Source organism: Drosophila serrata, unplaced genomic scaffold (assembly GCF_035046125.1).
Source record: "Drosophila serrata isolate PLE 108 unplaced genomic scaffold, ASM3504612v1 contig_276, whole genome shotgun sequence".
NCBI classification, from domain to species: Eukaryota; Metazoa; Arthropoda; class Insecta; order Diptera; family Drosophilidae; genus Drosophila; species Drosophila serrata.
Genome location: NW_028257174.1, coordinates 10,315,653 through 10,328,794, shown reverse-complemented (window position 1 = coordinate 10,328,794; position 13,142 = coordinate 10,315,653). Strand labels below are relative to the sequence as shown.

General features: G+C 39.1%; 1 protein-coding gene across 2 annotated transcripts; it reads left to right on the top strand.

The window, feature by feature from the left end:
- Positions 1-1,840: 1,840 nt before the first annotated feature.
- On the top strand, positions 1,841-13,051 carry l(1)G0289 (plexin domain containing lethal (1) G0289). Of its 2 annotated transcripts, XM_086836449.1 has the most exons (8): positions 2,000-2,211; positions 8,934-9,815; positions 9,877-10,086; positions 10,152-10,303; positions 10,366-10,438; positions 10,506-10,927; positions 11,007-11,024; positions 11,202-13,051. In XM_086836449.1, the coding sequence occupies exons 1-8, from the start codon at positions 2,127-2,129 to the stop codon at positions 11,268-11,270; spliced, it is 1,911 nt and encodes a 636-aa protein (XP_086692575.1). In that variant the 5' UTR covers positions 2,000-2,126; the 3' UTR covers positions 11,271-13,051. The 2 variants fall into 2 exon arrangements, with proteins under 2 accessions (XP_020805465.2, XP_086692575.1); XM_020949806.2 differs by lacking the exon at positions 11,007-11,024 and having other exon boundaries at positions 1,841-2,211.
- The last annotated feature ends 91 nt before the right edge of the window (positions 13,052-13,142 follow it).

The window sequence follows — 13,142 nt, the reverse complement described above, 5'->3', positions numbered from 1 at the left end:
AAAGAAAGGAAGTTAACTTCGGCACGCCAAAGTTTGTATACCCTTGCAGACTGCAATTCGATCATAAATAATTAATAAAATATTAATTAAATGTATTTATGAAGACAACAAAGGTTTGCCTACTTTCGTTTCAATCACCATTACCTATTATATTTACATTTAACATTTACATTTAGTTTTGCATTATTATCTACATATAACGATCGTTTATATGACAGCAATATAATATTCTCGCCGGACTTCAATAACACTTAATCCGAAAATTTTAAGTAATAAATAATAACTCAACCTCTGAGTAGATAAAAATATTTTGAAAAGCGAAGCTATAATATTTTTTGTATTAATTTCTCGATCGTTCTTATGGCAGCTGTGTGATAAAGTTGACCGATTTTCATGAAATTAAAACCGAAAATAGCTATATCTTAAACTAGATGAAAATTTGTAAAAATTTATATATATCTTTTCCCAAAAATTAACTAATCATTCCTTTGACAGCTATATTATACAGTCATCCGATTCGGCCCGTTCTGACTTATATACGAGGGATTTTATATAGGAGACTAAGTGCAAAGTTTCATTCAGATAGCTTTAAAACCAAGAGACCAGTCAAATTTTTTTAAACGTTTTTAATTAAATAAATTTTTGGTTTTAATTTTGTACATTTTGTTGTGCAATTTAGTTTAAGTTAGCAAGCTACTAAAAATGGACTAATAAAAATATTGCTCATTCGATATTTTCAGTCAGTCAGCGGAGAAAATATAAGATAAATCACTGAAACGCCAGTCTGACTACATAGTTAGAATTAATCAACGTTTTTAAATACTAAATTAAATATTAAAAATATAATTTTAGAGTATATAGAAGAATACAAAATAAAAATCCATGGCTTGCAAGAGACTGGTACATTTTTTAAATTTTTAATTAAATTAATTTTGTAATTTTTAATTGTACATATAAATTTTTCAAGTGCATTTTGTTGTACAATTTAATTTATGTTAGCAGGGGACTAAAAATATCAGTTACTGAAAACAGTTGTAAATTGCTCTTTCGATATTTTCAGTCATTCAAGGGATAAAATATAAGACAAATCACTCAAAAGCCAGTGTGGCTACATAATTCGTATAAATCAACGTTTTTGATTTCTAAGTTAAAGATTTAGTAGTTTAAAATAATTTAATAGTATATAAAAGAAAACAAAGGAATTTCCATGGCTTACAACTTTGATTTGGTTGAAAATTTAGCGAGTAAAATTTTGAGTCGTTTCCCATACGGCAAAATATATTGCCGATACTTTCAGGAATGCGGTGATTTAGTCCTATAGGGAATTTCCTGATCTGTTTTTAGGCAATCAGCAAGTTACTTATTTTCCATTTTCAAATATGCTAGATCTACCCTGAAAAAATGTATAAGATATTTATTTATGTATAATTTAAGCTGTAAAATGTTAAACAACAGCTATGGAAGTCATAGTGCTCAGAAACAAAATATCAAAATATACCAAAAAATATCGATATATTGGTATTTCGATATATATATTTATATTTATATTTATATATTTTAATTTAAAAAATTTTTAAATAACAAGAGGGAATTCTGTTAGGTTAGATCCACCGGACAGCCAACGAGAGAGAATTCTGTTAATTAACGCTGTTTCTCTCTAGATGAGAGCAGGTCTGTAAATTAATTTTACTTTGTACATGAGAATTCTACGGGTCTCTGTAAACGTGTAAGATTTTATGTATTCGTGTAAAATGTTAAACAACAGCTTCGGAAATCAATGTGACCAAAGAACAAACATAAACTATATATTGGTAGGTTGGTGTTTTAATATATTTTCGACAATGCAAAAACGACCGACACCCGACAGGACCCGAGGGCGAATTTTATATTACATAGAAATTCGACCCCATGTATCTGTAAACGTGTCAAATGGCAGGATGTAAAATGTTAAGCAACAGCCTCGGATTTCAGAGTGACCAGAGGAAAAACGCCGAAAAGTATCAAAAGAAATATGCAGCCACACGGTATTTTGGCAAGCGAAACGTCATTTTGAAATTTTTCAACAAAAAAAAAGGTTTATAAACGGACGTCGCTGAAAGCTCGGTTACAAAAAATAATAACAAATAATGGCGAAAAGTGTCGGTAGTGCGTGCGCGCAGATCGCGGTCCTGTTGGCCGTCTGCATTTCGGTTCACGGCGCGGCGGCCAGGTGTAAGTGCAGCAAATAAGCTAATTGGGAAACGTTAACGCACATCCATCTGTCCACCTCTCCCCCCTTGCCATGCTCTGCCCTGTCTTATCCACCTCGGTGTGCGTGTGTGTATGTGTGTGTGTGTTGACTGTAAATCTGGTTGTTGTTTTTCGATGTACGCAGCAAAGAAAAGGAAAAGGAAAATTATGAAAACTTAAATACGCAACGTGCGTGCAAAGCCACGGCTCCAAGAGGAGTCCAAGAAACACAGGCACACACGGCCCAGTCATCAACGGAAGGTGTATTTGTGGCTGTTGTTTTGTACACAAAAGACAAATCATCATCATCATCGTATCGCGGGAGGGGGGCTGCTTTTGGTTGATACTTTTTCGTATGGTGAAATTTACCGCTGCCATGTTGTATTTTTTATGCTTTTTTTCGTGTGCTGGCACATCAAATGCGTTAATTGACAACAACAACAATAACGGTGGTGTGTTTGTGTGAGTGTGAGCAGTCGGGTGTGAAAATAGACAACGTCCTGTGGCCTCTGCCCAAAAAAGAAACCAAAACCGAACTCCCGCGCCTCCCCTGCACTAATTTTTTGAGTTTTGTTTTGTGCGCCGCGATCGTTTGCGCCATGCTCCACTTAACGTGCAACAATTTTCCATCTGCGACGTCGCCACCAAGCTACAAAACAAGAGAAAGAAAGAGTACAACAAACGGCAATCTGCATATTTCAATTGAAATTTGTGGCGCACTCTGATTAAGGCGCAAATATGCTCATTGTTTTTGTCGCAATTTGCAATTTAAAGCCTGGATTGGTCATTGGTTTAACGAAAAAAGGAGAAAAAGAAGCAAGAAAAACCTAAAGCTGGCAACTCTTTTGGCGCGCGTGTTAGTGCTAGTGTGTGTGTGTGTGTTGGTATTGGTTTGTCTTTCTTGTTTTGCTGGCGACAGGTGGCAACCTTGCGCACCGGCTCTCAGCTGCTGGCTAACTGCACATGCAACCCTCTCTCTCCCCATTTTTTTTCTTTGTAATTTCCAATTGGAAAACGGCAAGACCGAAATGAAAAAACCTGCCTATGTCGCATTTAAATACGACGGTTTTCTGTTTAATGCTTGTTTTTTGTTTTGTTGTGTTGACTCAGTTGGCAGAGTATAATATTTTAGCGCTCTTTGTCTGCTTATCGCTCGGGTTTATTTTTACTTCCCGCTTGCCATCAGTTAAAGTGCATTCAATTCGGTTATCTGCGTGGCCAACTCTACCAGCAGTAGCAGTGCCATTCCCAGGCCCGTCCCGTTCCCATTCAGATCCTCATTTGCTATCATGTATGAATATATATGGTTATTATGTATATCCAATCGGATTAATATTCCCATTAGACTTTACTTGGAGGCAGCCTGCTACTGGTACCGCATCGCTTATCAAGGGCGTTCGCTTATTGTTTCAATCTGCTGCTGCTGCAGCTGGCTACTGGCTACTGACCACTGCTCATTATCACTGCTAGAACTCCCCCGTCTTCTGCTTTCCCCGTTTCGCAGTTTCCAATCAGTGGGTTGTGTGTGGGTCAAATTCCGACCGTTTGAATCATTTCTCCCGTTTTTGAGGTTTTTCCGGTACTCCCCCTCTCTTGCGGTTTGTGACAATGGTACGGCATTAAGTTTAGGTCTTACGTGAAAAGCCTCTAAATAGTTGTTCCATATGTACTTGGGGATAATATGGCTTATTTATTGCTTATTGAGCGGGAAAAATAATTTCTTCCATGATATTGGAATTCAAAAAGATGCCAAACACGCAGTGTAAACAATTTTTCGAGGAAATGATTAATTGAATATTATTGAACTTTATGTAAATACCGTTCTTATTATTAATAATCTCCAATTTATATATAGATATATAAAAAAAAAAAAAAACATTGTATAAAATGAGTCATTACTGTCGTGACAGTCAGTTAAAATAAATTTGTTTCGCTGTATCACGTACTCACAACTCAGTTAAGTCAAAATACACAAACGAAATTGTATACAGATCGACAGCATTTGCTCGAAAATAGATTAATCAAAAAAGAAAGCTTTGCAGTGAAAATATCTCATAACTAAGCCATAAATGCATTAATTTTCAATCGGAAAACTGTTCTCTTCTAGTTTTTAATAGGTCAACAAATCTGCATACTCAATTTAAAATTTAATTTAAATTAAATTAAAAAAAATTTAATGACCGCTTAATTAATTTAAATTAAATTAAAAAAAATTTAATGACCGCTTAAAAAGAGGTTCAAAAATTAAACAATTTTTTTTTACCTTAGATGGCTAGATCAACTCTGCAGTTGGTGCTGTTCAAGAATATATATGATTTATAGGGTCGGAAATGACTCCTTCTATTTGATAATGTGATAATACCTTACAAGGGTGTGAGTTTTTATAGTATTTTAAAGCTTATGGTGTTAATCATAATAATCTTATAATATCACTAAAAAATAGGGTTTTAGGATGTAAGGGTCTTAGTAAATGTCCCCGATATATAGAACATAGCTTTGTTCCCTTTTACAAGGTTTATTTTATACTCCAGCTGGTTGTCAAGTGATGAAGTTAAGATGTCTATACCGCGTTTTTGCTATTTTTACCAAATCAATCCAAGGCTAGCAAAAACTAATTTAAATTATGTATATATAACAGGTTATTTTTCTGTTTGTGCCTCCGTACTAATTTGGTCTGATTTTAAGTCGAGATAATTGGCTATTCTTTTAGCTTTGAATACGGGCTGCCAAATTTTAGCTTCTCATTGGTCTTTATATATATTTTAAAGAAATATTCCATTATCTGGAATACATTACAGAAATTCCATTATCCGAACTAAACCCTAATGTAATTAAATATATTTAGGGCACAAATTACCATAGAAATATGAGTTGTGAAATTGGAACTGTAGAAGCAGCAATGCTCGGGGCTCTACATATACACTCACAGTATAAAGTTCATGTCATAGAATAGACAACATTATACGGAAGTTCAAGTTGAAGAAGTCTCAACTCTATTCATCTTCCATTGAATGACCCCATTATTATTAGTCATGGTGGCTTTGTTTTCTTTCCCTTTTTTATTATTTTTGAGCAGAGACAACTATGCCCCATTGTGGCCACAAGATTTGCAAGATATGCGCTTCTGTGATCTCGACAAATGCATCGTTTGTCACTGTATCTCTTGGCAATGGGCAGATCATTAGTCCCAGATCATCATCATCGTCATCTTGACGATGGTTCTCGTTTCTTGCGAGAAAAAGAGCCACGGCCGGCGGACCTGCCCTTGTTTGCCCCGCCGTCAGCGATCTAGCGCTAAGCTTTTCCGCCTAACGGCATTCCAAGAACTGTTAATGTGTTGCCACTTTGGCTACATTTGTCCGGTGCAGTCAGCCAGTCCAGCCAGGGAATACAAGTGCACATCAGATGAGCAGCAGGAGGAGCAGGAGGAGGTGGAGCTGGTGCTGCGTGCTGGGTGTTTGTCAAGTTTAGATAAAAAGCGTGCGACGCAAATTGCCAGTTGTTTTTAGCGTTGACTTACTGGGGGAGAAAAACAGCACTGATAAACTCAGGTATTGCTAATTTGTGGGCGAGACAAATACGCTTAGTACTTATATAACATAAAAAATAAAATATAAAAAAAATATAAAAATGTGATCTAAAATAATTAAACATGAAGCACCCTGTTGCTTGTTATCTCGCTAATGACAACAAGCTATATATGCAACTATAGATGTATACATTTCACAAGAAATATATTTATATAATTAGACTGAATATGAAGTAGAACATGAGACAGACAATTTGAAGATGCTTCAATTACTAGCCTTTAAAGAATTTAGCAAAATATATAGTTTTCATAGGGGCTTTAGACTCAAATATTCTATAAATTTATATAATTTTTGTAATATTATATGCAAAACACAAACTAAAAAAAAAGAATTTAAACCAGCTATTAAAAATATATTTATTTTTCCCATATACACAGTATATTGGTTTATTCTTGATAACCAAATGAACAATAGCTGAATAAGAGCCGTCTTGCGATAAGGAATGTGAAACAAATACACAAATAGGAAAGGGAATGAGAAAGTAACCAATAGGGAATGAAAAATAAAATAAAATTTGCAAAAAAAAAGATTTCTTTTCACAGAAATTCCGTTGCAATTTCATATCAGTTGGTTCTTTGTTTATTTTTATATAAAATAGTTTCTACTCAAGTTCATGACTAATTAAAATTCAAATTAAAAATTCCAATGTCAATAATCAGGGCTTTCCGAGTTTTTTTTTTTTGCAGCAGAAACATTATTATGTCAAACTGATAATAAAGAAATCAATATTCATATATATTAAAAATGTATAAATATTAAAAATGTTTGTATTATTTATTATCACTTTGTTTGTAAGGCTTATTTGTACTGATACATTGTTTATAACTTGGGGGAAATTTAGCTTGAGCATGCAATTGCTGTTCAATTCCAGGCAATTGATTTAATCTAACCAAATTGCGATGATATTTCTCTATGCGTCAGAATAGTTTTGCATTCAAAAATATATATGATACGATCGATCGACCGGTCTCGATCGAATTTTATTGATTCGTCTTTCGTCCTTCACACCTTGTTATGTGGCACCAATTTCACCCCGAAAAGCGGCAATTAAAGATGCTCTCTTCACGAATATCTCTCGAAACTGGGTCACTGTGCAAATTGTGCGTCCCACTTGTGGATTTCTCATTTTTTGGGATCGGCAAAGGTTAGTGGCTTTGCAACCCAAAGGAAAAAGTCACACAGGGAAAAATAATTGTAGACTTATACCAAGATTAGCTTACTCTATGGCTCTAGACAAAGTCCCTTAGTTTTTCGCTAGAATCGAAATAGAAAATGTATTAGTTATGGTTAAGTTGTGATATTTATGATCTCCAAATTTTCCCAAAAATTGTATCATTTATCTGTGCAACCCCTGGCTCTCTCTCTCTCTCTCTCTCGAAACGATTCTTTTTTCAATCAAGTGCCGCATAAATTTACGCCAATTGTTTTTTACTCTCGTGTGGCCATAACAGAAACCCTGAGCTTGAGGAGCCACAACGACGGCTACAACAAAACCCAAGTCATTTACAACAATTAACATCGGGTTCAATTGGAGCGGGCTGGCGTCACGCGAGATAGCGTCGATCGTCGATCTTTGGATTGGGCTCTGGGGGCTGCTTCAGGTGCCGTTCCCGCTGCTCTAGCTGCTGCCCCGAGATGGTGTCCCCATCATTACCCTCAGAGTTGACTCATTTTGACCGCGACCGCAGAGGAAAATAATTATTATGCAAGGGGGCGCGATTTTTAAGCGATTATCTGTTATGTGTTTGTGCCGCTCACTAAAAGGAGCATATTGAGTATCTCACGGGCGACCGATGCCGCCGAGATGTCTCCGTCTCCTCAGTCAAATGCTGTACTTGTATGAATTTCAAATTGTGCGGGATCAAAAGGGTATCAAAGACTACATTATTGCTCTTAAAGTGACTAAATTAAGTCACTTAATCGCAATCTGTGCGTATTTATGCGTGTTCCGGCTAATTATATGGCTGACCACGGTTCGGGGCTTATTGTTTTTTAAGAATAATGTTTTAGATTTTATTGCTATTCAAAAAACAAACTTGGAACTTAAAAACCTTATTATTTGTAATAATATTGTGTACTGTGGATTAAATCGTTCAGAATTTTATAAACAGTTGTGCCTGTTATTGTTGATGGGGCGACCCAATCGTAACAGATATCATTTGGTTATGGGTGTGCGTGTGTGTGCGAGGCAACACCCTCTTGGCAGCACCTCTCGCTTGCCACTCAACCACCTGACCGCATGTTGTAATTGTTGTAATTACAGTGGGGCTGTCGACAATGGTCTTTGATGTGCCATTATTGCGGTGGTTGTACAACGACAGGCGACAAGCGACAAACACTGTATTTAGTACTATAAGTACCAAGCACATGTGGAGTGGAGAGGAGGATGACGATGGAAATAGAAAATCAATATCGAGAGCGGCCTCAAATAACAGTTGGGTTAATTACAACACAACACAACGCAACACACACATGGAATGTGATTGCAAAAAAGCTCAAAAGGCTATCAATGACCCCAAGAATCTAGCTTTGGATAAGTGTACCTTGGTCTATATATCTGGTAGCCACATCACAGCGATTGTTACTGCTTAATCTCTCCACTAATTCAATTATACCTATATACAGAATGTTGTTAAATGTTCAATGTTACTTTTAATTTTCAAGTCAAGGGTCAAGGGGCTTAAAAGGGCAGTAATAGAGTTGTGCTTTTAATGGAGAGAATATCTCTCTTATATAGTACAGGTAATTACCCGAATGTTTTTATCTTGAATCCATGGAACAGTACAGCTATTTCACTCCCGGTTATAATTGCTTAAATATCAAGATTTGGCTTTTCGTGACATGGTAATATTTTCGGGATTGTTTAGAAGCCCAAATAATGCTTTAAACAATTAAACAATCCAATATTTCTCGCTGCAGAACAGTTTGTTAGTAATTCTCAAAAGAAAATTAAGATCTGCAATGATTAAAACTAGCTTAAGACTTGGTTGGACTTAGTGACTCACTTGGTTCCAGGTTACCCCTGGCACTTATCGCTTACAACAGCCCAAAAGGCCTTTGGTTCATCAACAAGCTAAGTCAATCTCTAAAACCTCTCTCGTTTTTCTCTTACAGCGGATGCAGACTCTTATGACACATTCGATACAGCGCTTCCCTACCTCAATCCCGATCCCCATGTAGTGCAACTGGCAACGGATCAGGTGCATCGTCAAAGGCGAGCCGCTCCAGCGGATGTTTCGTCGCCAGTCAGTACCAGCCAATACCAGAGCGTAAATTCTAATGCTAGTGTCACAGCGGCAGCTGGAGCTGGTGCTGGAACTGTGGCCGCCGAGACTACGGTGACCACGGTGGACAGCAAGGCAGCGGCAGGCGGCAGTGTCTCCTATAATGTGCATAACGTTGGCACCAACGGCACCGGACAGCGTAAGGACTACAGTGTTCAGGGCGCTGAAGGAGCAGCTCCAGGCCTGAACCCCGCCATCAACTACAAGAAGCCAACCCAACTGCTAGCCGCCCAGTCTGGTGGCTATCCCAAAAAGGTGGCACCCAGCTCGGCTGCTGTCCCGCAGACACCCAGCACCAGCACGGCAGCTCCCATCGACGTGGACGTGTCTGGTGTCGATATACCTGATGACGATATCGAAAGCAAGGTTAAGAACGAGTCGCTGGTGCGCAGTGAGGACTTTTACGACTATTACAACAGCGTCCTCTACGTCAGCGAAGAGGAGGCAAAGGCTCTATGGTCGCAACTGAAAAACACGCCGGAGAACGTAATGCTCTCCTCGGCGCACCGTCGTGCCATGACCGTCGAGCTGAACTTTGACTTTCCTTTCTACGGCCACTATGTGCGGAATATCACGGTGGCCACTGGTGGTTTCCTCTATACCGGCGAGTATGTGCATTCCTGGTTGGCGGCCACCCAGTACATTGCCCCGCTAATGGCCAACTTCGATACGAGCATGTCCAACGACTCGTTTGTCCGAGTGCAAGATAACGGTGAGTGTAATTCCCAGTTGAATGAAGACATATAGGTCTCAATAGTAAGTTTCCTTTTCAGGCACCGCGTTTACCGCCGTGTGGGAGAATGTGACACTGCAGGATAAGCCGGAGTTTGGCAAGTTTACGTTTAGCGTGACGCTGCATCAGAGCGGAGACGTCGTTTTTGGATACTTCCGAGTGCCCACACTTATTAATTCCATCCAGGATCATAAGCATCCGGTCAAGGTGGGCCTCTCCGATGCCTATATAATCGACAAGCACCTCTATTGTGAGTAGTAGTATATACTCTGTCTTGGTATATTTGGGATTCATGTCGTGCCACAACCTTTCCAGTTGCCCGCCGAAAGACCATCTACGAGTACCACCGCGTTACCGTCCAGCAGCAGGAGATCACCAACTCTACCATCATCAAGCTGACTGCACAGCCCACCTGCTTGGGCTTTAATGACTGCCAATCGTGTCTTAATCATAACACGACATTTGCGGTGAGTAGAGGTGTTTCTTCCTTTCATCTGCTTCTTAAATTATGTTATAATATATATTGCAGTGCCTCTGGTGCCCGGCGCTGAGTCGCTGCTCCACGGGCACGGATCGCAAGAAGCATGAGTGGATGACAAAGGGTAAGATTCCGGACTTAGCATATCCACTGGACACTGGTTATCTTAACTCAATTGAATTCAATTCCAGGATGCGAAACTGCCGCCCTTCATAACGCAACGACCTGCCCAGCGCTCGGTGAGAAGGGTAATAATGCTGCCCAGGAAAAGAACGGTGCAGCAGGTGGCAACACAAGTGGAGTCAGCAATGCGACAAATCCCTCCACGGCGGCTACTGGCAGTCCGGCGGCAACGGAGCCCACAGTGATAAGCACTCGGGCGCCGCAGCCCTCCGCGGGCCAGTCAAAGCCCGAGGATGCTGCTGCCGCCAGTGTTCACAAGGATGGCAAGGTCGGCGGAAATGCCGAGTTGTCGCAGGCGGGAGCGGATAATAAGAGCGTAGGCGTGGCCTTCGGCTTCATGGTGCCCATCTGTCTGGTGTTTGCCGTGACGCTGTGGCTCTTCTATGCGTACCGAAACCCACACACGAAGAGCGGCCAGCTGCTCATCCAGGTGAGTGTGTAGTCAAAGTCTTTCTCCTACCTTGGAAGTCACAATTGTTATTCTGTGCGTTTCTTTCAATTACATGCAGTCCAAGCATTTGCACCAGGTTTGTTGCCTCTCTTTCTCAGTAATCTCTACTAGGATCGCACTCTCCACTTGATTTGTTCTTTTATTTATTTCTGAAAGAAAGGAAGAGTTTAACTAGTTATTTCCTCATGTAGAAATTTCAGCGTTGTTGTTTTGTTTCCTTGCTGATCTTGCTAATACTTTGATTTTCCCATAGTTCCGTCCCAGCCAGTGGTCTTGGCGACGTGGCGAGGCACGCTATACGGCGGCCACGATACACATGTAGGCGGAGATGATAGCCGGAGACGTCGAGGGGTAGAGAGATCGCGGGAGAATGTGGCAAGCAAGAATTTTGCTGAAATCAGCAATACTATCGACGGACAGCAACAACAACCTACCAACCAACCAACCAACCAACCAGCCAACCAACCAACCAACCATCCAACCAACCAACCAACCAACCAACCAACCAACCAACCAACCAATGTTAACCAATTAAACCCCTGAATATAGAGCAGAGCGTCAGTGTCATCGGCAAAGCAATGTGGAATGGAGAAAAGGAACGGAAAGGAATATCAATAGCAGAAGGAAATACGATAGATCTTCCCCAAAAAACCAACCATGCGGACACTGTGTCAAGTGTCCCCGTTTCAACCTATTAAAGAAAGATGTATTTAAGAAGGATATATTCCTGCACTGTGATCCATGTGTTCCAAGTCCCATAACATATCCCCAGATCACTTAGATCCACATAGTCTTCCGAAACCCAACTGCTCAAAAAGACGACTGGCAACAGCATGAAGTGATCTTTTTAAATGTATCTTTTTAACGTTTTTTTTTGTTCTTACCGAGCTACCTTCCTAACCTAACCCGAAGAATCCCCGCAGGTCCCTATTCCAACCCAGAAATTTGAAGAAGTTGCCCCCTCTGATGACAATGCGCAGACCAATGGCCACGCACACACGACACATACAGAGGACACACAAAACAACACCACACACAACACACAGTGACCTATGCTGAGGGATTTCTCAGGTGGTTAAAGCTTTCCCCTAAAAATTCTCAAGTACTTTTTTTTGGGGAAACATCCTAAAGAAATCCGGCGTTCGCCACACATACACAACACACAACACACACACACGCTCAATTTAGGACACAGGGCAAAGTGCTTTCAATTGTTTCATAGTTCAATTTTGTTTAGGTTTTATTTTTTTGTATTATTTCTACCCACACTATCCACCAGACAGAGAGAGAGAGAGAGAGATGGAGAGGAGCAGATGAGAGAGACAGAGAGATAGAAGATTGAGGGCTGTATATTTAATTGTGTTCGTGTGCTTTTCGCTGCTCTCTTCGCCTAGACAAGTACCTCCTCCTCTTCCCCCATTCTGTGTAATTTTTTCGTTTCTTCGTCTATTGTTTTTAAGTGTTGTGCGTAGCTTGGCAGGCAATTAACGGGTTAAATGTACAGCTGCGAAGCGAGCGCAGTTTTTTTCATACTGTATTATACGCGATTTGTATGCAAGTTTTATGTAAGTGTGTATATGCGACAAGTGTTGCCCTCTTTATATACTATATACATACATGCAGACATGTGGGAAATATCCGCGGATATATCCAAGACAAACCTCTTCTCTTTGTTAGTATTTTTTTTCTATTAATTAATATTACAAATGATCAAAAAGGAAATATATATACATATATATCTAAATGAGTATAAAAAACAACTATTACTAAACGCAGTGTGCAAAGCTCAACTAAAAACTAAAACCATAATTAACTAAGTTCGGGCAATTGGGGCAAGCAAAGAGAAGACATTAGAAAAGAAGTTAAATGAAAAATGAAGAATGATTATTAGCGGTACCAATAAATAAAATCAAACAGATTAAACTTGACCGAAAATAAAAAACAAAAACAATATAAAAATAAAATCCAGCATGCATGCTAGCGACAACAACTAAGGAAATTGTATAACAATGTATTTTGATAAAGAAATTAAACTTGTATTTTAAGCTCTCCTTATGTATACATGATAATTTAAATAAAACAAGAAAAAGAAACATACTCAAATATGGAACAGTGTTTGGAATAACCAAAAAACTTTTCCACATATCAAATGCAGATAAATATCCCACTTAAATTATGGTTTGTTTAGGTTTGA